Genomic DNA, 25519 nt, shown 5'->3' with positions numbered 1-25519 from the left:
TTCTGCAGCTTTTGCAGTGAGCAAGATCCGTCAGTTAACAGACGTGAAAACAGCTCGATTAGTTTATTTTAGTTACTTTCACAGCATTATGTCATATGGTATTTTACTTTGGGGCAGTGCTTCAGAGATAAATACCATATTTATTCTGCAGAAGAGGGCTATTCGAGCAATATATAAAATGAACCATAGAGACTCACTTAGAGATAAATTTAAGGACATTAATATAATGACAGTGCATTGTCAATATATTTATGAGAATATTATGTATGTACATAAAAACATTTGTAATTTTAAGAAAAACTGTGATGTACATAATATAAATACTAGAAATAAACATAAACTCGCGGTGCCCTTCAGACGGCTCTGTAAAATTAAAAAATCATTCATGGGTAATTGTGTTCGATTTTATAATAAACTTCCGAATCATATTACTGACTTGTCAATTAATAAATTTAAGAATCATGTAAAGCGTGTACTCATTTCCAAAGCTTATTATACAACACAAGACTACATGAATGATAAAACAACGTGGGATTAATTGTTATTCGAAATGGTTTCTTATTTTTACGTTTATTATTATTATTATTGTTGATGAAATTAATATTGTATTTTTTTGGACATTGGATTTTTCCTAGAAATATTCTAGACATGTATTTTTATATATACATATACCTAATTATATATTTTTTGTTTAACGATTATTTTTATATGAAATTGTATATTATAGACTCAATATTATTATGAACAATAATTTACAACAATAAATTGCTCTGATAATTAGGTTAGATTAAGATCATAATATATATGTAATGAACTATTCATAAGAGCTTGTAACTAGGCCTACATGAATAAAGATATTTTGAATTGAATTGAAAATTATTGAAAAGTTTTAAACTCTAAGGATTTAAAATATAGCGGAACCGAATATTCGGCCGAATGTTCGGTTCGGTAACAGCTGAACCGAATGTTCGGCCGAATATTCGTATTCGGCAAAGTCCGTATTCGGCCCATCTCTATTTGATACAATCGTTATCGCCGAAATCGTAGTTCCAATGCTGTGTTGTGGAGTGATGGCCGTGAAAATGTGAACAAAACATGAACATATATGCTTTGTAAGTTTTTAACGTCTGTCTGTGTGTGTCTGTTTGTGGCATCGTAGCTCCCGAACGGATGAACCGATTTCGATGTAGTTTTTTTTTGTTTGAAAGCTGAATTAGTCGGGAGTGTTCTTAGTCATGTTTGATGGAAATCGGTCCTCTATGTAGGGGTTTTTTCAAAATTGAAATTTTGTGGTTAGGTTAATAAAGACAGGTTGACTGATCGCGTTCTTGACAGGCGGTAACTGTGAGGTGACCGAGAGCGTGGCCATATTACTGTACGATAGTATTCTTTATTAAACTGTGCCGCTGTTGTTTGTAGTCATCATTTCCACATGTATAATTTTATTGTTATTATGTTCTTGACAGGCGTTAACTGTGAGGTAACCGAGAGCGTGGCCAAATGTTGTTTGTAGACAACATTTCCACGTGTTTCATTTTATTGTTATTATGTTTTTAATGTCGATATTGTTATCAAATTTTGTTATGCTTTTCTGACACTCGATTTTTATCAACACGGAAGTGACATACGGAACGACAAGTCATGCACATTGCACAACATCAAAATATCTCGATTTTTCTAATAACATAATTGAGCAATAAATTAGTAAGGTGAAATACCCCATAATGGACGGTGATGCCATTATGGACAAAAAAACACAAATCCTTAAAAATAAGTATCTAAAATTAGTTTCTAAAAACTGACGGCTATGTACCATAAACTAGAGTTATAGAGCTGTTTCATTTTGAAGTTTCAATTAATTCGGTTATTTCTGAAGGATTTGGCGACAAGATAAAATTCATCAGTTTACTGAAAAAAATATCAAGACGAATCCTTAGTAATGTTGCTAAGAAAGTTGAGTTCATGTATAAAATAATAAAAAAATAATACTCTGTGTAAACTTGAATGCGTTTTACTTACTGCATTAGGCATGAGATAAGGTATAAAACATACTAGTTTGTTGCTCCAAAGATATAAAGAAATGGCGTTATTTTGCGAGTGTCCATTACTGGAACCGAAAAACTGCCTACCTCCTATGATGGACAAGGAACAATTTACAAAACCAAAATTTACAAGAAACAATCCTATGTTAAAATAACTCAAACTAATTGTATTTATGGTATATAATATTGACTCATTGAGTATCAATTGGCTTTAAAAGTAAAATTTTAAACTTATTTCACTGTCCATAATGGGGGATCCATTACTGGAGAACTGCCGTCCATAATTGGAGAAAAAACCCTATTTTTAATTTGTTAACTATGAAGAAACCAATAGGAGTATCCATTCTGCAATACGCTTGAAATGTAAAAGAAGGATAGTACATTCAAGATTTAACACGCTTAGCGGTAGAATTTTTACATTTATGAGTGAAATATCAAAAACAGGCGAAAATTTTTCTTAAACTGTCCATGATTGGGTCCGTTACCTTATGGGTTAAATTGTGGTGTAGGCGAGAGGCTGGCAACCTGTCACTGCAATGTCACAGTTTCGTTTTCTTTCAACCCCTTATTTGCTAAGAGTGGCGATGAAGCTTTAGTAGTTTCATTTTGCAAGGAAACGTCCGTAAGGCTTTTTTAGGGTCGCCGTCATCGAAAACGATGAGGAGGTTTCATGTGCTCTGCCTACCCCTTTATGGGATACAGGCGTGATTGTATGTATGTAGGTGTAAATTATTATTGTGAATTATCCAATAAAAAATGCAACATACACCTTGTTTTTATTGAATTCCGTTAACTTTAAGGGATGATTCTTTAGATCAAATACAATTAATGTCTCTAAGAAACAGGCGTCTTAACTCTTACGGTTATCGAGTTATAAAAAAAATAAAAATAATTACTGAACACGTGTGTGACAGCCTTTACCACTTCCCAATGTTATTTGTTTTGACATGAGCCGTCAATCACTTGACACTAACTTGAATATTATTCTTAAGGTTCTCTCACACTAATTAATTCATTTATTATGTATGAAAACATTTTTTTTTGCGAATTTAACTAAAAGTGATATACAGGGTGGTTCCTGATAACGAACCTAGCGACATGTCGAATTTAACGGAAAACAAAAAAAACCGGCCAAGAGCGTGTCGGGCCACGCTCAGTGTAGGGTTCCGTAGTTTTCCGTATTTTTCTCAAAAACTAGTGAACCTATCAAGTTCAAAACAATTTTCCTAGAAAGTCCTTATAAAGTTCTACTTTTGTGATTTTTTTCATATTTTTCAAACATATGGTTCAAAAGTTAGAGGGGGGGGGGGGGGACGCACTTTTTTTTCCTTTAGGAGCGATTATTTCCAAAAATATTAATATTATCAAAAAACGATCTTAGTAAACCCTTATTCATTTTTAAATACCTATCCAACAATATATCACACGTTGGGGTTGGAATGAAAAAAAATATCAGCCCCCACTTTACATGTAGGGGGGGTACCCTAATAAAACATTTTTTTCAATTTTTTATTTTTGCACTTTGTTGGCGTGATTGATATACATATTGTTACCAAATTTCAGCTTTCTAGTGCTAACGGTTACTGAGATTATCCGCGGACGGACGGACGGACGGACGGACGGACGGACGGACAGACAGACATGGCGAAACTATAAGGGTTCCTAGTTGACTACGGAACCCTAAAAACACGGTGTATAGGTGCGGCTGCATCCTCGGCTGAAGATCTCAAACGTCGCAAGTATGCCAACCTCGGCAGTAGCTACATATTTGCGGCGTTTGGGGTTGAAACCTTGGGGCCATGGGGGCCTAGTGCGCGTCGCCTCTATGAGGAGCTCTGTCCAAGCACCGCATAACTTATAAGTTTGTTTGTTTGTCTGTCTGTCTGTTTGTTCATTTTTTTTTTTTTTTTTTTATTTACAACAACGATACAACTACCATTACAGTTACCTAATACGATAGTGTAGCAATCTTAACCTAATTATATTTTACAATTATCCTAATTAACATAACACAATACAAACAAAGTAGCTTTAGTGAAGTCATTCTCAGAGCAATGGAACAGATCTATCCGGGTAGCAACTCGGTTGAGCGTACGCAGGGCTCTCGTCCACGGCGCCTCGCGCAGTAGGCCGGTGCACGCGCACCGGCCGGCGCCGGCGCCACACGTACCGCCCCGGCGCACAGAGACTCACGGTGCCCAGTAACCCAGGGTTACTGATCCTACCGCGCAACAGTTTGAATATGTAGCTAGCTAGAGCAAGCTCCTTCCTAACCTCCAACTTGTTGTAGCCTACCATTCCCAGTACAAATAAAGTTGGGTACATAAGGGGGTAGAACGGGTAAACACCATAACATTTCAGGTAAAGCATTCATCTGTCTGTCTCTGTGTGTGTGTGTCTGTCTGTGGCATCGTAGATCCCGAACGGATGAACCGATTTATATTTAGTTTTTTTTGTCTGAAAGCTGAGTTAGTCGGAGTGTTCTTAGCCATGTTTCATGAAAATAGTTCTACTATGTAGCGGTCGGGGGGTTTTCAAAATTTTAATTACAGAATGTTTTTGGTGGGATGGGCTTTGTCAGTTCCGGTATACAACGTGTTTCCGGTATCACTCAAAACCTTAGACACCCCAAAAGATTTTTATTTTTTAAACTCATCTAGAGTATTCATCTTTTAATCTGATGGTTACTTTTTTTTTAAATTGAATTTTTAGATTTCTGTACAGCTCTACTTGACTTTTAGCTCTACACTCAATAAAATAATTGCTAACTACCATCATAAACCATAAAACTATTTATTTGTGTACGTTACTGCAACGACATAAGGTTTACCAATAGACAGCTAAGATGTCATTGTAAAACACTTTAAAGCTTTGTCACAGTAAACTTCAAATTGGACAGGTAATCGCAGTAAGCAAATTTAAACCCAATATTCAGAATGACAAGGTTGTAATTAGGTACGAGTTCAATTTGTTATGACTTATGATAAACATTAAGATTAAACTGACAAACAACGTCAAACTCGTAGCGGAAAAAATAATCGCCCAAGTAACCAGCCAGCATTAATACCCCTAAATACTGAAATAGGTAAACAACCTCTAGCAATGCGATATACATAATGTTGTATTACGAATACAATAGAATAGGCACGTAAAAAATAACTAATCATACTAATTTACATAAAAATATTACCCCCATCAAGACAATGCTCAATCGATTCTACTCTCGATTCTGAACAAACGGTTTTCAGGTTTTTAGTGTTAAGTGAAACACGGTGTATATTGTCCTAGCTAATATCGACGTGAACGTGACTCACTATCTATAGACAAGTATAATAGATACATAGAAGATGATATATCTGCGCATCTTACAATATCATAAGAAATAATGATAACATACACGTGTTAGTAATAACCATTGAGGAATAAGTAGGGATAGAGTTGTATCTCCATACATCAGTAAAATGCAAGTTATTTGTAGTGACATCTAGCGCCAATCACGCGTCAACTAGCGTAAATTATCAGTATCACTACTCGAAACTAGGCGTCAACTGTGTCGCGTCTGCCAAAAATGTAATATTAAAACAGTTTACAACTTATGTGACAAGCAGAAGGAATTGAAAACAGAGTAGGTACTGATTCCTGATGTACAATAGTATTGTAATATTAGACTTTTTGTTCGTCGCGACATCTATTGACAAGTAGCAGTACTGATAATTTACAACTTATATTAAAAGCAAAAGGAATTGAAAACCGAGTACGTACTGATTACTGGTGTACAATATTTAGTATTGTAATAGCTGAAAATTGTTGGGCATTAGACTTTTTGTTTGTCGCGACATCTATTGACAAGTAGCAGTACTGATTATTTACGCTAGTTGACGCGTGGATGACGCTAGATGTCACTACAAGTAACTTGCATTTACTGATGTATGGAGTTACAACTCTTTCATTACTTAACTTTTTCCTCAATGTTTCTATGGACAATAGATAATAGAAGATGATACCTATATAGCGCTTTTATACGCGCATTCATACGCAATAGGTTCACACGCGCGCCCACACAAACACACACGCACACACACACACGCACACACACACACACACACACACACACACACACAAACTAGTTTAGGTTAATTAGTTTAGGTTTAGTAAACTACGGGTCCGACTGAAAACCAGCGTTGCAGTAAAAATTACTGCAACATTATGCTGAGTCGCGGCCCTTTTTAACCCCCGACGCAAAAACGAAGGGGTGTTATAAGTTTGACGTGTCTGTCTGTCTGTCTGTCTGCCCGTCTGTCTGTCTGTTTGTCTGTCTGTGTGTGTGTCTGTCTGTGGCATCGTAGCTCCCGAACGGATGAACCGATTTTGATTTAGTTTTTTTTGTCTGAAAGCTGAGTTAGTCGGGAGTGTTCTTAGCCATGTTTCATGAAAATCGGTCTACTAAGTCGCGGTCGGGGGTTTTTTCAAAATTTTAATTTTGTGGTTAGGTTGTTAATATCCATGTTTGACCTAATTATTTTAATTTTAACATTGTAATATTGTGATATTAAATAAAGCCATTCTATGTCTATGTCTATGTCTATACCTGCGCATCCTAAAATATCGTAAGAAATAATGATAACTAGATAAGAGGTCGTATAGAAATACTGATAAAGAATAAAATACACGTGTTAGTAATTTGAAACATTTTGGGTCAAGTTTAGGTATTTGTCAATAAATAAATAAAATAAATAAATAAATATAGGGGATTGGGGACACCTTACACAGATCAACTTAGCCCCAAACTAAGCGAAGCTACTTTGGGTGATTAGTGACGATATACATACTTAAATAGATAAATACATACTTATATACATAGAAAACATCCATGACTCAGGAACAAATATCTGTGCTCATCACACAAATAAATGCCCTTACCGGGATTCGAACCCAGGACTGAGCCAGACCGGTCTGTCTATATTCTCATGTTTTTCGAAATTACTTCTAGTTGTAACTTCTTGCAATAATTCCTCATTTTCATCCACTTCCCCTTCCAACTTTTTTTAACCCCCGACAAAAAAACGACGGGGTGTTATAAGTTTGACGTGTCTGTCTGTCTGTCCGTCTGTTTGTTTGTCTGTCTGTGTGAGTGTCTGTCTATGGCATCGTAGCTCCTGAACGGATGAACCGATTTAGATTTAGTTTTTTTTTTGTTTGAAAGCTTGCTTGCTTCTGGGCGAGCTCACTCCAGCGTGGTTTTCGCCTCAGATAGTCTGTGGCTATGAGTAAAGCCCATTTACAGTAAATAAAACTATCCTAACCAAACCAACTTAACATACCCATCTTAGTCTTGTAATAGAGTAACGATCTGGCGTAGTCGGTGCTAAGCCATGGTCCTGGGTTCGAATCCCCGTAAGGGCATTTGTGTTATGAACACATTTGTTCTGTTCCTTAGACCGTTTTCATTATTCGATCCGATATCGGACGTCATAAAAAAGCGCTGGTGGCCTAGCGGTAAGAGCGTGCGATTTTCGATCCGGAGATCGCGGGTTCGAACCCCGGCTCGTACCAATGAGTTTTTCGGAACTTATGTGCGAAATGTCATTTGATATTTGCCAGTCGCTTTTCGGTGAAGGAAAACATCGTGAGGAAACCGGACTAATTCCAATAAGGCCTAGTTACCCTTCGGGTTGGAAGGTCAGATGGCAGTCGCTTTCGTAAAACTGGTGCCTACGCCAAATCTTGGAATTAGTTGTCACAGTGGACCCCAGGCTCCCATGAGCCGTGGCAAATGCCGGGATAACGCAAGGAGGATGATGATCGGACGTCGGAAGGATTTCAAATAATCAAAGATGCCGCCTTTAATGTAGGTATAGGATATCGGTCCGACATCCGATATCGGATCGGATCATGTGAAAACACACTTAATCATGGATGTAAGTATTTAATTTAATTTTGTAATTATTGTGTCTAATATGGAGTAGGAAAAGTTTTTTATGTTACTAACAAATCTACTTGATTATGCCTACAATAAACTTTTTCATTTTTAATTTTCATTAATTTTTAACTCCCGACGCAAGAATGAAGGGGTGTTATAAGTTTGACGTGTCTGTCTGTGTGTGTGTCTGTCTGTGGCATCGTAGCTCCCGAACGGATGAACCGATTTGGATTTAGTTTTTTTTTGTCTGAAAGCTGAGTAAGTGCGTTTTCACATTATCCGATCCGATATCGGATGTCGGACCGATATCCCATACATTACAGGCGCCATCTTGGATTTTTTCTATGGAAATCCTTCCGACATCCGATATCGGATCGGATAATGTGAAAACGGCGTAAGTCGGGAGTGTTCTTAGCCATGTTTAATGAAAATCGGTCTACTATGTCGCGGTCAAGGGAATTTTCAAAAAAATTTTTTTTTTTTATATTGTCGCCTGGCACCCATAGTACAAGCGTTGCTTAGGCCTGATTTAGACGACGTGCGAACTCACATGCGATTTTAGGGTCCCCCCACATCTAGCGTCTCGCGAGCGTAGCGTCGGGCCAACTGTATGGCAAAGCCTGACGCTGCGTCGGCGCGACGTCGACGCGACGTCTTTTTTCATACAGTTGACTCGACGCTGCGCTCGCGAGACGCTAGATGTGGGGGGACCCTTAGTTACATTGTTGCCTGTTGAGGGTACATGCAATTTTGCACAGCCATCAAATACCGCAATGTAATAAAACTCGTATGCGAGTTCTCGTACCGTCTAAATGGGCCCTTAGTTTGGGGCTAGATTAGGTTGATCTGTGTAAGATATACCCCAATATTTATTTATAATTTATTATTATAAAGTGTCAGTGTTTGTTCTTATTAAATTGATATATTGCAGTGTAATATGCAACTGTTTGGCGATGGTATGGGGGCAGCAAGTCCAGCCGTGTCTGACCGGGTCTATGACCGACATCCAGCCTTGGGTTGACCGCAATGGCAGACTTAAGCCGGAAGGTAACACAACCATACGTATAATATAATATACTTGAGTATAATATGTATACTTTGGTGGATGGTCAGGCGCAGCCGTGTCTGACCGGATCTATGACCGACATCCAGTCTTGGGTTGACCGCAATGGCAGACTGAAGCCCGATGGTAACGCAACCAGGAATGTATTCACTATAGTACCAGGGCAACTGAGCTTGGCTCGCAATTCTATTTTATTATATCGTGTTTTTAGATGATACACCATACAAATTTGTATGGAAAGTTAAGTTTGTTTTTGAGGCACCATTCTTTTTTTTTTTTATGGGATAGGAGGCAAACGAGCAGACAGGTCGCCTGATGGTAAGCGATCACCGCCGCCCATGGACACCCGAAACACCAGAGTTGTTGGAGGTGCGTTGCCGGCCTTTAAGATGGGTGTACGCTCTTTTCATCAGAGACAAAAAAACTAGTATCTATAAAATTAAATATAAAAAAATATATTTCTGGCCGGGATTCGAACCCCGACACTTGTGATTTTCAGGCCGACGCTCTTACGACGGAGCTACCTACGCACTCTACGGACAGGCTTCTAAAAACGCATGAAAACTCAAAAATTCCCGTTTCCTGGGAAGTAAGATTAGGCCCAATTACCCCGAAAACCCCCAAACTTTGTTCAAACTTCGTTTAGTCAACGCTAAATTCGAGAAAAATAGATAAATAAATAAATATTGGTGACACCTTACACAGATCAACTTAGCCCCAAACTAAGCAAAGCTTGTGTACTATGGGTGCTAAGAGACGATATACATACTTAAATAGATAAATACATACTTATACATAGAAAACATCCATGACTCAGGAACAAATATCTGTGCTTATCACACAAATAGATGCCCTTACCGGGATTCGAACCCAGGACCGCGGCTCAGCAGGCAGAGTCACTACCGACTGAGCCAGTCCGGTCGTCTAAGCATCCACGCGCTCTATGATTCGCAGAACATGGTCACAAACGTCTCATTTCTCATTGCAGCTAAACCAATGTCTATAGACGTCTCCGAGTCGCGACAACCAATGGCGACGCTGGAGCTAGAACTGAACCAGGATACCAGGAATCCTCGGAAGATCAGGATACTGAGCATGGCGAGGTGCTCACTCAGAACTGTACCAGAGGTAAGAGTATAAGGACGGCGTTCACGCTCATTTGACGACTGGTCTGGCTCAGTCGGTAGTGACCCTGCCTGGTAAGCCGCGGTCCTGGGTTCGAATCCCGGTAAGGGCATTTATTTGTGTGATGAGCACAGATATTTGTTCCAGAGTCATGGATGTTTTCTATGTATTTAAGTAGGTATGTATTTATCTATTTAAGTATGTATATCGTCGCTTAGCACCCATAGCTTTGCTTAGTTTGGGGATAAGTTGATCCGAGTAAGTGCGTTTTCACATTATCCGATCCGATATCGGATGTCGGACCGATATCCCATACATTACAGGAGCCATCTTGGATTTTTTCTATTGAAATCCTTCCGACATCCGATATCGGACCGGATAATGTGAAAACGGTCTAAGGTGTCCCCAATATATTTATTTATTATTATTTATTTGTGTGATGGGCACAGATATTTGTTCCTGAGTCATGGATGTTTTCTATGTATACACGGTGGGAACGAGTATACCGACAGACTTTAACAACAGCTTCCTGGTGACATTACAAGTAAATATTGTTATATCAACATTGGTCCAATACCGACATTTTAACTAAGTTAATTTCTGGAACAAAAAAAATCAATTAACGATGGTCTTCCTTGTGAACAAATCCTAAGTCTAAGGAGTGATAAAGAAAACTATAGGTACATTTCACGAACGGCTCCGACAAGATACGAGATAAGAGACGAGTGAACTTCAGTATGACACTTGATTTTTTACGAGTTCAAGCGTTTAAGACAACAAACGTCGACTTTCGCCGCCATATTAGTGTGATCCATAGACTTAGAGACAATACGACGAAATTAAAAATACGTTTGGAGTATGTAGAATGTTCCTGACAGCAGACAAGAACCTACGTAATTTGGTCGGGATGGTACATAAGAAAAAATGAGACTATGTAAGTTCAATAAGAGGACCTCATCTAGCATCCAGTTATAATAGATAGACGGCGGGATTATAATGTTTTGTTGATATTTTTTACCTATGACTTAATTTTGGTATTACTATTTTATCAAAATAAGAAATTTAAATTCTTTTTACCAAAGGTTGGATTTGGTATTTTTTGTTATTAATTAATGGGATTATTGTAATTTATAAATAACTAAAAACTATGTACTTTTTTTCAATTAGAGTTAGTCCAAGATAAGTTGGCAAAGATTTTAACAGACCCGCATGTGTAAACGTAATAGTTTCATAGAAGTTTGATACCTATTTGAAATATCATTTGCACCGGCGGGGCTGTCAAAATCACTGCCAGCTTATAGCTTGATACGACTATCAAAATTTGAGTTCAAAATCGACACATTAGTCGTAACGCAAGATAACTAGACTACGTATGAGTTAGGAAAAAAATACGGTTTACCACATACTTTTTATTATTATAATAAATTTTCGAAATGCGAGCCTTCATTTGCAACACAAAGAGCTAATCGTAATCTGATTTGATGATGTAATAAGAAATTACTATTTCTTATTTCATCCGAAGCTGTCATGATCCGTGCCAATAATTCTTCTCTTGTATTTACCGGCCTTGCGTACACCTTGTCCTTCAACGTTCCCCAAAAAAAAAAAGTCTAAAGGGGTGAGGTCGGGTGATCTGGCCGGCCAGGCTACCGATTCACTTCCACGTCCTATCCAGCGGCGAGGATATGCTTGATCCAACCAATTTCGCACTTCACGGCCAAAGTGGGGTGGAGCGCCGTCATGCTGAAACCACATAGTGCGTCTGGTTTGCAAATCGATGTCTTCTAGCAAAATATTCAATTCATTCCTCAAAAAATTTAAATAATTTGCGGAATTCAAGCGTGGTGGAATCTCAATTGGGCCGATCAGAACATTATCAAGGATCCCAGCCCACAAATTAACGGAAAATTTGTGCTGGTAAGAATGTACCCACTTTGCCTTTGGATTTTCTTCAAGCCACATATGCATATTATGCGAATTGAATATTCCTTCCCTGGTAAAGAGGGCTTCATCTGTCCATAGTATTTTTCTTGTAAAATCCGGATCTTCCAAAAGCTTTTGGTGTATTATTTGACAGTAAGCCACCCTGGCTAGCCCATCACCAGGTATTAGTCCTTGAACTTTTCTGTAGTGATATGGACGAAGGCCATACCTTTTCCATACAAGTAAGACAACTCTGTAGTTCACATTCACAATTCTCGCTACTGCTCTAGAAGATAACGTGGGATCTTCGACAATTAAATTCATGATCCGGTTTTCTGTACGCAAGTCTAAATTAATTGCTCTTTCTGCATGCCCCGCTTTTAAGCCCTTTTCACGAATTTGTCTATGAATACTTGCAAAAGTAGTATGGTGCGGAGTGCGACGATTAGGAAATCGTCTCCTATATTCGGCAACTGATCTGCGTCCATTTCCGTTACAGAATCCATATACAAAATGAATATCCGCTATTAGGTTATTACAATAATGTTGCGGCATAATAACTTATTATTTTGACTTTGGTGACAATCGGTTATGATTTTATTGTCATAATATGTCAAGAACGTTTCCTAACTGATTAAAGGCCAGTAAACGTACACAACCAGAAAAGTCTGCATATCGTTGAGAACAGGTGGTAAAACATAAGACCAAACTAATAGAGATAATATTATTCTAACTTTTAAGGATATCTTGAGCACAGCTACGTTCATACAGAGCAATCGTTACGTTCGAGTGCTAAGTTATGGCAGCCATAAGTACTTAACACATAATCCTCAATAATTAAAACTCTTTGCTGTTGAAACTCAACTATTAACAAAAAGTTTCACAAAATGATTAGGACTGGCAGGCAAGTTTGCTATTACCGTATTTAAACTTCGTGTGTGCATCCTTGTGCGGATGGTTACGTCACATTATAAAGGCGTGGTACCATGGACATTTTTCAGCATGCGAATTACTGAAATATTTTAATATCTCAAAAACTAAGGCTTTAACTAGCAATGTTTGTATGAACTTTTTGAGTCGAAATGGGCCCTAGAAGCGTTAGTTAAAATCTGTCGGTATACTCATTTCCACCGTGTATAAGTATGTATTTATCTATTTAAGTATGTATATCGTCGCTTAGCACCCATAGTACAAGCTTTGCTTAGTTTGGGGCTAAGTTGATCTGTGTAAGGTGTCCCCAATATTTATTTATTTATTTATTTTTGGCGTGCTGCGAGGCGGGGCGCGAAACAATTGAAGCTCATAAAAGAATGTCCTGTCCTGAGTCACCGTATAATAAAGAGTACTATCGTACAGTATGGCCACTCCCGCTCCCCGCTGAAAGTGCCGCCCACCCCCTCTCGGTTACCTCACCGCCTGTCAAAAACGGCGAACAGTCGACCTGTCATATTTCACTCATACAAGCATGGTACGCGTTCACCTACACGAGCTTAGAATGTGTGCTAGGAACGCGCCTCTTTCATATATTTGATCGCCAGTGTCCGAGGTGTGGCCATGTTTCATGAAAATCGGTTATTATACTGTGACATGGCTAAGAACACTCCCGACTAACTCAGCTTTCAAACAAAAAAAAATCTAAATCGGTTCATCCGTTCGGGAGCTACGATGCCACAGACAGATGGACAGACAGACAGACAGACAGACAAACAGTCAAACTTATAACACCTCATCGTTTTTGCGTCGGGGGCGGGGGATAAAAAGGGCAACTTACATATATATTTTATATTACTAGCTATTGTCCGCGGCTTTGCTTGCATTAAAAAGAGACAAAAAAAATCCTATGTCACTCTCCATCCCTTCAACAATCTTTACTTAAAAAATCATGTCAATTCGTCACTCCGTTTTACCGTGAAAGACGGACAAACAAACAGACACACACTTTCCCATTTATAATATTAGTATGGATATTATTTACTTTTCAGGTATTTTCGTTACAAGACGACAATCAAAGACCTCTATCCGATGTGATAGAATACTTGACCCTGTACGGTAACAAGTTTGACGACCACCAGTCCACTGGCGACCGGTATGACAGTTTCCTTAACGCCACTGAAGCCAGGGTGTTGGTACAGAGCATAGCATATGATACCAGAGGTAAGTTATACATACTTTATTTGTATGGAGTATTTTTTTTAAATTATTAATTATAAATGGGCTTACTCTTGGCCACAGACTAGCCAAAGGCAAAGACGTGGCCTACGATGGAGTGAGCTCGCCCAGAAGATGCCTGTTCACTCTTTATTTGAAGGTTGCCGGGTTATATGAGCTCGGAAATATAGCCGCCGGCAAGGAATTCCACTCCTTGGCAGTGCGCATAAGAAAAGAAGAAGCAAAGCGCTTCATGCGAATTCGCGGAATATCTACCAAGTAAGGATGGAGACCGGCCGTGCGTCTAAGAGTCCGATGGTAGAATGGGGACGGTGGGATAAGCTCGTGTAGCTCTTGAGCACACTCCCCGAAGTGCAATTTGTAAAACACCGACAGACTGGCGACTTTCCACCGATGGGCCAAAGACTACCCATGAAATTTAAATAAGCATGATTTTGTGTGATGAGCACAGATACTTGTTCCTGAGTCATGGATGTTTTTTATGTACCTATAGAAGTATTTGTATATTATATATATCGTTGTCTGAGTACCTACAACACAAGCCTTGTTGAGCTTACCGTGGGACTCAATCAATCTGTGTACAATATTAAGAATGTCCTATAGGTAATATTTATTTTTTCTGTGTTGTCAGATTTTTTGGTTTATTGATATACCTACTCCATTATATTAAATTTTCTCTAAAACTTAAATTATCCTAAAAATCGAAATAAGATGTCATATATTAAAGAAAAAATGACGAGCACCACCAGTGGTGAAGGCCGGATTCGAACCGGCGTCTTTTAGCAATCCGGGCCAAACGCCATCACCCCTAGGCCACCTCGCCACAGCGGAAGCCGTCGAAATTTCTCTTCTATATGTCATCTTTGTAAGACTAGGCGTCTTTGACATTATCCTCTTATGATGTTTTTAGGGTTCCGTACCAAAATCTACAAAAGGAACCCTTATGGTGCGACTATGCGAGTCTGTTTCATAAAAACCTTGACAAAAATGTGTCTCTTTCAGAAGCCTCGTGGCCTGGCAGCCTAAAGAACACTCGTTTCAAAAACCTCCGCGAATTGGACTTAAGAGCATGCGCGATAGCAACTTTAAGCATAGGCACCTTCCAAGGCATGGAGAAACTAGAAGCCCTGTACCTGTCAGAAAACAGCATAGTATACATTGACGTTCAGGCATTCTCCGGCTTGAAAAACTTAGCCCACTTAGATATGAGCAGGAACTACCATTACGACGATTTTGGAAACTACAAGAGTTTGGTTCTAGATTCAATGGATGCTATAGGGGACTTGAATAAGTTGGTGTCTCTAGATCTATCTTACACTCGTCTGTCTCTCGGCAATCTGATGATATTTAATAGTTTTGGCAAGACATTCCAAAGACTCTCTCTCTGTGAGACAGGGTTAACGAAGCTCCGCGATAATATGTTTAGAAACACATCGATTAGATTCTTAGATGTGTCAGGAAACAATGGAATCTTAAACCAATTTGGCGCACTCAGTGGTCTAGAAAACACCCTTGAAGTTTTATACGCCGTTAAAGTTGGTTTAGTCAATCTTAACGTGCTTGATAGATTTAAACGTTTAGAAATATTAAGTGTGCAGAATAATGAGATCAGTCTTTTTACAAATGATGTCACTAAAACTTTGGTGAATCTACAGATATTGAACTTAGACTACAATAGGATGACAACATGGTTAGATCCAAAGTTCAGTCACATGAAGAACTTGAAGTATCTGTCTTTGAGGAAAAATAACATAAATATGATAAACGAAAATATGCTTCAAGATTTGAAGAATATAGAATATCTTGGTCTATCTGAGAATTTTGTGATTTGCAACTGCCATACGAGAGAATTGTTTGAAACTGCTTTAATAACTGACAGAGCAGCAACAAACAGAAGAGCATTAAGCTCTCAATACAAAAAAGGTGGTAATAATAAATTTAGCAGTTACCACACAGGGTTTGAATTTTATAATGCCATTATTGATAAAAGAACAAACGTTAATAAAGCTTGTGAAAAGGATAAAAATTGTGACACGGAAATACACAATGACAACATTACTGCAAGTTATGTTTTGGTTGATTACGACCCCAATCTCTACGTATGCATGCAGATGATCGAAGGCGTATACAAGCCCTTTTCACAACCGATGAGCTGTGACATATCTCCCAGAGACGTGGACTTCGAAGTAGTAATGGACAAGAGTCGGATGAAACTGCTGGCTTTGATCATAATTCCAGCCATTTTGTTTCCTATGCTGTACTACATGTTTATATTTAGAAAGAATTTTAGATATTTCTGCATAACGGTCAGAAATTCTGCGCTTTTGAGTATGATTAATAAGGATAAGATTATAGATGGTGAGTACAAGATATATATAATTTGGTGTAAGTTTTTTAAGACAAAGATGTTTCTTAGAAACTTTGATGTCTTTGGTTTTCGCCCTTGGGATGATTTGGTTCCAAATTTATTTCCATTGAATTTTGATTGTGACTAATCTAATTCTAATGTACCGAGTGCCATTTCTTATGATCTTACAAATTACAGTACTCATCTAGCCGAAATGACAATCATTGACGCTAGACGCCGACCGAAACGCAGTCTAGTTCTGTCGCGCCTAGGGTTGCAAATAGAAAAAAAACCAAATGTTTTTTTTTCAGAATTATGAAAAAAAAAACGTGAAAAAAAACCAAGCACCATGGTTTTTTTCTAAATATGTTTTTTTTTTCAGATGAACAAATAATACGACAATAACGGTTTTTCATGATTTGTAACGTTTCAATAACAATAACGTACATTTTAATTCGATAAACATTCAGTATACAAACATTTATTGGGGAATCCCCGATGCAGCGTGGAGCGCGGAGAGGCGGTGGTGTTGCCAACAGTAAATAGCGATAACTACTAACTTACAGATTGTGTGAATGTTACTTTTATATAATACGAGACTTATTGACTCTCAAAAATTAAAATTTTGAAAAAACCCCCGACCGCGACCTAGTGGACCGATTTTCATGAAATATGGCTAAGAACACTTCCGACTAACACAGCTTTCAAATAAAAAAAACTAAATCGAAATCGGTTCATCCGTTCGGGAGCTACGATGCCACAGACAGACACACACACAGACAAACAGACAGACAGACAGACAGACAGACAGACAGACAGACAGACAGACAGACAGACACGTCAAACTTATAACACCCTTCGTTTTTACGTCGGGGGTTAAAAACCAGAAATTAAAATTATTAAATTAAATTTGTTTAATAGTTATACTCTGTCAACCAAGTCTGTCAGTAAATAAGAACTAAGAAAACTATAGGTAACCTTTTCTCTAGCACCCTAAAGAAAAGGATGCATATAGTTTTCTTTGTTCTTATTTACTGACAAACTTGTTTGACAGAATATAACATAAAGTCTAAAAATCCGTATAAAAGTGTTAACTGTTCTGAAAATTTTGATATTTCGACCTTTAAAAAAACATACTCCAGAAAAAAAAACTGTTTTTTTTTTCAAGCCAGAAAAAAAACCGTTTTTTTTTTCAAGCCAGAAAAAAACCGTTTTTTTTGCAACCTTAGTCGCGCCAATACGGAAGACCGATAGATATAGCGTTTGTACATCTGGCTACGTAATAATGAACTCTCAAAGAAACCTATAATAGGCGAGACGACTAAAAAACAACTAATAAGTCCGCCAGTTAGATTATCAAAGAATTTCAGACACGTATTTTTTTCTTTTTTCTCGTAAACGAATAATGACCAAGGTACAGTGCTTTGAAGTTTCGCGTGACGGCACGCCTAGGTACAATTTTTACTTAGAAATGACGTCACAAGTCACAAGCCCTCACTCCGGAACTTTGATGCTCTAATATCTTTGTATTTTTTCATTAATTAGTAGAAGCGAAAAATGTGTGTTCAGTATTTTTGGACGATCTAACTGACGGACTCAACAGAATGCCATTTTTTTAATGTAGTCGTCATCCCTATTTCAGATTCCCGTATCTTCAACTACGACGTGTTTGTATCATACTGTAATGACGATCGTGGATGGATCCTGGACCAGTTGCTTCCTCATCTGGAGACTAACTGTGGCGTCAGCGTGTGCCTTCATGAGAGGGACTTCCAGGTAACTAACTAAGACGCTCTTTAATTATTGCACACCTCAATTGAGTACAGCACTACATAAATAACCTAACCACAAAATTAAAATTAAAAAAAAACCCCCGTCCGCGACATAGTGGACAGATTTTCATGAAACATGGCTAAGAACACTCCCGACTAACTCAGCTTTCAGACAAAAAAAAAACTAAATCAAAATCGGTTCATCCGTTCGAGAGCTACGATGCCACAGACAGACACACACACAGACAGACAGACAAACAGACAGACAGACAGACAGACAGACGGACAGACAGACAGACAGACACATCATACTTATAACACCCCTTCGTTTTTGCGTCGGGGGTTAAAAAATATATAACCTAACCACAAAATTAAAATTTTGAAAAAACCCCCGACCACGACCTAGTGGACCGATTTTCATGAAACATGGCTAAGAACACTCCCGACTAACTCAGCTTTCAGACAAAAAAAACTAAATCAAAATCGGTTCATCCGTTCGAGAGCTACGATGCCACAGACAGACACACACACAGACAGACAGACATACACACAGACAGACACGTCAAACTTATAACACCCCTTCGCTTTTGCGTCGGGGGTTAAAAAGTAGCAACACAGGTACCTACAACAGGCGGTCTCTTCGGTATCTCGATTTGAATTATGCCAGGGTCTCTCCTCTACGGGTCGCAATTCTCAACCGATTCTCGTGAAATTTTGCGACTAGGGTCTCTTCTATTATTTTTTGTCGACCAGCGGGCCGATTTTTGAGTCTCACGCGTTCGAATTCAGAAAATTTTCATTGATACTAATAGGTAAGTCACCGTTTTCAACCGGTATTTTAGTGACAGTGAGACTCAAAAATCGGCCCCCTGGCTTTTGAAAATTTTCCAAAATGCGGAAAGTGTGATAAAGGACGTACGCTCCAAAAGAGATGATGACACGATGCCATGATTTTCAAACTGTTTTGTCACTTTTGCACTTTATAACTTTTTGTCCGGATCTGTCTAAAACGCACTTTGACTAATTTGCTTTTTGCAAAGCCAATCGAGAAGTAGTCAAATAAAGACCAGGGTGGCTAGCCGAATGGCACAATCGCTCACGAAACGCTCACGAAACGAAGCGCTAGTAGATATCTATCTCTATCGCGCTTGCGTATTGGCGCGACAAAGCCAGCGGCGTATCGCTTTCGTTTGGCGTCGGAGAAATGCCATTCGGCTACGGGGCCAGGTTGCGTTTTTGTCCATATGCAAATCTGGCATACCGAGATTTAGGTTGATTGCGTTTCTCGTCAAAAGTGAATCTGAATCCGAGCGTTTAAAGTTATTTTCCCCTCACTAGCTCGGAAATACGTGTTTTGTCCTTTAATACCAGCGGGTAAGAACGCATTTTATCCACTAGTGGGTAAAGTAATTTGACCTTTAATAAAGTCAAATTAATTGCTTTAAAATTGATAAAAGTAGGTGAATCTAGTAATAAAGATGATTTACCACCTGTGGAACTACTGGAAGCAGTGATAAACGCATTTTTTGCGTTGTAGTTTCCTCGCTATAGTGAGGGGAAAAGTTTTGTGTTACACTCGGGTGCAAATGTATTTTACTTCTCGTGTGTTAAAAAACTCGCAAGTTCAGGATTCTATTCTCGAACCACTCGCTTCGCTCGTGGTTCAACTATAGAATCCTTTCACTTGCTCGTTTTTCAATTCCACACTCGGCGTTAAAATACAACTTTGCCCCCTTGTATAACAAATAACTATTTCTACTTCCGTAGTGTTATTCGTCATTTATAGTGTCGTGCATAGATCTTTAAAACCCTAAAAGATGGCAGTCGGGGCCCGGCCGCCCGCGCACCCACGCATACGATATAGCTCTTAAAGTATTGTTAGGAAGCCTTTAAGGTATATAGCGGGGGCGCGGGGCGCCGGGGGTGGCGGCGGCGCGGGGGAATATAGGGGAGGCCGACGCGTCAAAAAAAAAATCAAGAAACAGTGCGAATTTCACGAAAGTTATTCTAGAAAACTATTAAAAAGTAAGTGCATGGTCGTAGATATATTTTATATAACGGTGTTTAACCGAGTCAAAAAATACTCGTGGCGTCTTTATTAACAATTTGAGGCGAAGCCGAACTCACGCCACTCGTCTTTTTTGACCTCACTTAAACGTCAGTTGCATAAAATACTAACGTATGCGGAATGAAATCTGGACAAAATTCAATGTCTTATAAAATTAATATAACATAGTTTATTTTTGATATCTTTCGTGATTTTAATTATGTATTGAATATCGATAAATAAAAGAGTTAGTTTTCGCCAATGTGAGGCTTCTAACAGAACTTGTGATACTTTATGTCCATCGGTGTCGACAAAACCAATGTTAGCATTTTTTAAGGTCCAAATTTATCTTCCATGTGATAACTTTTTAAAGAAACTTCGTATGCTCGACATTTTTCACATTCTTGTCCATAGGATCATTAGTGTTCTCAAAATAATAGTTTTCTTGTCGTGAAATTCCATTTACTCGACATATTATTAGTCATTCATAAACCCAGAAATGCAAAAACAGCTGTTTTTTACATTTTTTGACTTAACGGCGTAGCAGCATTTTCAAAGTTGTTTATTTTATTTTTGAAGACTGTAATAGGCCTAACTAAGATAGGCCTGACTAAGATAGGCCTAACTTTTTTTGAAGGTGTATCGATACTCATGTCTTCGAGATAATTTTTATCACTTTCGCTGCCCCATTCGAATGCTGTCACGAACTCTCTGTGAGATTTTGTGCCTTAGGGGGCCGACATTTCTTTTAATCAAATCTCTCCCAGAAAACTTGCCAATGCTGTAATGTTTTCTTGGACCACGCTTTGTTGCGGTAGTTTTTTGTAAAGAAAAAACCGGCCAACAGCGTGTCGGGCCACGCCCAGTGTAGGGTTCCGTAGTTTTCCGTATTTTTCTCAAAAACTACTGAACCTATCAAGTTCAAAACAATTTTCCTAGAAAGTATTTATAAAGTTCTACTTTTGTGATTTTTTTCATATTTTTTAAACATATGGTTCAAAAGTAAGAGGGGGGGGGGACGCACTTTTTTTTCCTTTAGGAGCGATTATTTCCGAAAATATTAGTATTATCATAAAACTATCTTAGTAAACCCTTATTCATTTTTAAATACCTATCCAACAATATATCACACGTTAGGGTTGGAATGAAAAAAAAAATCAGCCCCCACTTTACATGTAGGGGGGCTACCCTAATAAAACATTTTTTTCCATTTTTTATTTTTGCACTTTGTTGGCGTGATTGATATACATATTGGTACCAAATTTCAGCTTTCTAGTGCTTACAGTTACTGAGATTATCCGCGGACGGACGGACGGACGGACGGACAGACAGACATGGCGAAACTATAAGGGTTCCTAGTTGACTACGGAACCCTAAAAAGGACGCAAAAATATTATAAATTGACTGTTAGCTTCTAACCCTTCCTACAAAACTTTCCTCGGGCTTTGCATTCGGTCACAGAAAATTGGTATGTAGAAATTACAAACAGTTTCGCTAGGTCGTCCTTCTCGATTGACCATCATTTCGAGAAAAGGAATCCAATACTCATAAAACTTACCAGTTTAAATGACAGATATGTAAACTTTAATCTGGCATTTATACATTATTTTAGTTTATTTATTTACTTACTCTGTACAATATCAAAACTTTGTCCAGATTTCATTCCGCATACGTTATAACAATGTCCTAGGTTTAGGTAGGTCAGGTGCGTTAGGTATCTTTAGATGCTTGAAGAGAAACCACCTTGAAATAGGAGCCCCTTTATCGTTTGTTTCTAAGCTCACTAAGTATTGCTACATTGTGATATTTTTAATTCTTAAAGGAAACGTGAGGTTTGGTGGGGGTAGGGCACAGCGAATGATATTCCGCTTCGTGTGGTAGGGCACAGCACAGCACAACGGATATCGTCTCGCTCGAATCTAGAGCAGAGCCCAACTGGGGTAGTACCTCCGCCTTACAGAAGACCGCAGCCAAATAGCACTAGACCCTACTCATAGTGTTGTGTTCCTGCCGGTGAGTAAGGCTGCCAGAGCTCAACGAGGGTGCGGTGTGCTGATGACGGGAGGACTTACGGAACTGACTTATTCCGTCTATTGTCGGCAACCCGAACCCTCCTTGGTGCTTGTGCATTCCTTTTTACTGTGTTTTTAACACAGCAAAAGGGAATGTACAAGTTTCTAATGGGGTCGCAACGCGCATGTGACACTGTTTGAGTTGCAGGCGTCCATAGGTTATGGTGACCGCTTTCCATCAGGCGGGCCGTACGCTTGTTTGCCACCGACGTAGTATAAAAAAAAACGTTTTATAATGAATTTGTTTGTAGGTGGGACTCTCAATTCTGGAGAACATCGTGTCTTGTATGGATCGCTCAAGGAGCATCATGCTCGTCATCTCAAAAGAGTTCCTGCTCAGTCAGTGGTGTCAGTTTGAGATGCATCTGGCACAGCATAGGTAAGAATTATGCCTGAGTTCAGTTTTTAAGCCTCGATGCAAAAACGACTGTCTGTATGTTTGTCTGTCTGTGTGTCTGTCTGTGGCATCGTAGCTCCCGAACGGATGAACCGATTTAGATTTAGTTTTTTTGTCTAAAAGCTGAGTTAGTCGGGAGTGTCTTAGCCCTGTTTCATGAAAATTGGTCCACTATGTCGCAGTCGGGGGTTTTTCAAAATTTCAATTTTTTTAAGCCCCGTCGCAAAAACGACTCTGTTTGTCTGTCTGTTTATCTGTCTGTCTGTCTGTGTGTGTCTGTCTGTGGCATAGTAGCTTCCGAACAGATGAACCGATTTAGATTTAGTTTTTTTTTTTCTGAAAGCTGAGTAAGTCGGGAGTGTTCTTAGCCATGTTTTATGAAAATCGGTCCACTATGTCGCGGTCGGGGGTTTTTTCAAAATTTAAATTTTGTAGTTATTAATAAAGACCCGTTTCTACAAGTGATCATTTCATCGAATTTTGACGTCTGTCTGTCTGTGGTATCGTAGCTTTTAAACAGATGAACCGATCGGGAGTGTTGTTAGCCATGTTTGGTGAAAATCGGTTCACTATCTCGTGGTTTTTAGGGTTCCGTAGTCAACTAGGAACCCATGTAGTTTCGCCATGTCTGTCTGTCCGTCCGTCCGTCCGTCCGTCCGTCCGTCCGTCCGTCCGTCCGTCCGTCCGTCCGTCCGTCCGTCCGTCCGTCCGTCCGTCCGTCCGTCCGTCCGTCCGTCTGTCCGTCCGTCCGTCCGTCCGTCCGCGGATAATCTCAGTAACCGTTAGCACTAGAAAGCTGAAATTTGGTAACAATATGTATATCAATAACGCCAACAAAGTGCAAAAATAAAAAATGGAAAAAAATGTTTTATTAGGGTACCCCCCCTACATGTAAAGTGGGGGCTGATATTTTTTTTCATTCCAACCTATACATGTGATATATTGTTGGATAGGTATTTAAAAATGAATAAAGGTTTACTGGAATCGTTTTTTGATAATATTAATATTTTCGGAAATATATAATCGCTCCTAAAGGAAAAAAAAAGTGCGTCCCCCCCCCCTCTAACTTTTGAACCATATGTTTAAAAAATATGAAAAAAATGACAAAAAGTAGAACTTTATAAAGACTTTCTAGGAAAATTGTTTTGAACTTGATAGGTTCAGTAGTTTTTGAGAAAAATAGGGAAAACTACGGAACCCTACACTGAGCGTGGCCCGACACGCTCTTGGCCGGTTAAGTCCGTGGAAAATGACGTAATGCTACGACTTTCGAACGGCGAATTCATGCGTTAGAGATTCAAAAACTGGTCCCCTGAACTGTCACCGCATAAATCAGAATAACAGCTCCCAGGGTGGCTAGCCGAATGGCACAATCGCTCACGAAACGCTCACGAAACGAAGCGCTAGTAGATATCTATCTCTATCGCGCTTGCGTATTGGCGCGACAGAGCCAGCGGCGTATCGCCACAGAATATATAATAGTACAAGTACAGAAGGCTCACTCCTTTGATGTTCACAAAACGCCGCCATTCTAAATTATTACCTACATTAACAAACGGACCGCACGCGTGCAAACGACATTGAATTCTATTGCGCCGCGCGAAGGTCGTCGCCACTGAATGGGCCGCGAACTCGCGGCCGCCGGCATGTACTTGTAGCGCGGCGAAAGGGTCGCGGAGTGAGCCGCCCCTGGTATCGCTTTCGTTTGGCGTCGGAGAAATGCCATTCGGCTACGGGGCCAGGTCAGGCTATACACTGTTGTTCTTCATTCACAGACTTCTAGAAACCCGCCGAGAGGACCTTATGTTGGTCCTTCTAGAAGAGATTCCCCGTCGTCTCCGACCAACTACCCTGCACTACCTGATGCTGACGAAGACCTACATAGTCTACCCAAGTGGGGCTGGTGAGAGCGTTAAGAAGGACTTCTGGAGAAGACTGGGCAGGAGCGTCACTGCTAGGAGACCGGACCACGAGAACGACTCACTAGCATAGAGGAATAAGTAGTAAATGCAAGTTATTTGTAGTGACATCTAGCGTCAATCACGCGTCAACTAGCGTAAATTGTGTCGCTTAACTTCAAAACTAGGTAAATCCATTCTGCTATAAGGTTGATTATCTTTCACATCACATTAATTTTTTTATAAATTCAACCTTAAAGCAGAATGGATTACCCAGGTTTGAAGTTAAGCGACTCAATTATCAATACTGCTACTTGTCAATAGATGTCGCGACGAACAAGTCTAATGCTCAACAATTTTTAGCTAATATTACAATAGTATTAATCAGTATTCTGTTTTCAATTCCTTCTGCTTGTAATATAAGTTCTAAACTGTTTTAATATTACATTTTTGGCAGACGAGCACTGTTGATACCTAGTATCGAGTAGTGGTACTGATAATTCACGCTATTTGACACGTGATTGACGCCTGATTGTCGCTAGATGTCACTATAAATAAAAAATAAATAACCCGCATTTACTGTTGTATGGAGTTACAACTCTTCCCATACTTATTCCTCTATGGTATAACAGACTCATCTGGGTGCGTAGCCGAATGGCACAAACGCTCACGAAACGCTCACGAAACGCTCACGAAACGAAACGCTCGTAGATATCTATCTCTATCGCTCGCGCGTATTGGCGC

At 39.2% G+C, this 25519-nt stretch overlaps 2 protein-coding genes across 2 annotated transcripts in view; one reads left to right on the top strand and one right to left on the bottom strand.

Moving 5' to 3' along the window:
- Positions 1–25519, bottom strand: part of LOC125240216 (dynein axonemal intermediate chain 7-like) — a 103130-nt gene that overhangs the window by 44053 nt on the left and 33558 nt on the right. The window lies entirely within an intron of this gene.
- On the top strand, positions 1055–24978 carry LOC125240227 (toll-like receptor 6). The gene is made up of 8 exons (XM_048148052.1): positions 1055–1112; positions 8894–9009; positions 10014–10153; positions 14056–14227; positions 15245–16600; positions 18232–18365; positions 22732–22859; positions 24653–24978. Exons 1-8 carry the CDS (start codon positions 1096–1098, stop codon positions 24867–24869), a joined length of 2280 nt encoding a protein of 759 aa, XP_048004009.1. The 5' UTR covers positions 1055–1095; the 3' UTR covers positions 24870–24978.

The sequence above is a fragment of the Leguminivora glycinivorella genome, chromosome 27 (assembly GCF_023078275.1).
Source record: "Leguminivora glycinivorella isolate SPB_JAAS2020 chromosome 27, LegGlyc_1.1, whole genome shotgun sequence".
Taxonomy (NCBI): Eukaryota; Metazoa; Arthropoda; class Insecta; order Lepidoptera; family Tortricidae; genus Leguminivora; species Leguminivora glycinivorella.
This window is presented reverse-complemented; position numbering and strand designations above follow the sequence as displayed.

Coding starts and splice junctions, on each gene's coding strand:
- LOC125240227 (XM_048148052.1), top strand. Junction 16,601..18,231: donor TAAGGATAAGATTATAGATG/GTGAGTACAAGA, acceptor TCCCTATTTCAG/ATTCCCGTATCTTCAACTAC. Junction 22,860..24,652: donor ATGCATCTGGCACAGCATAG/GTAAGAATTATG, acceptor CTTCATTCACAG/ACTTCTAGAAACCCGCCGAG.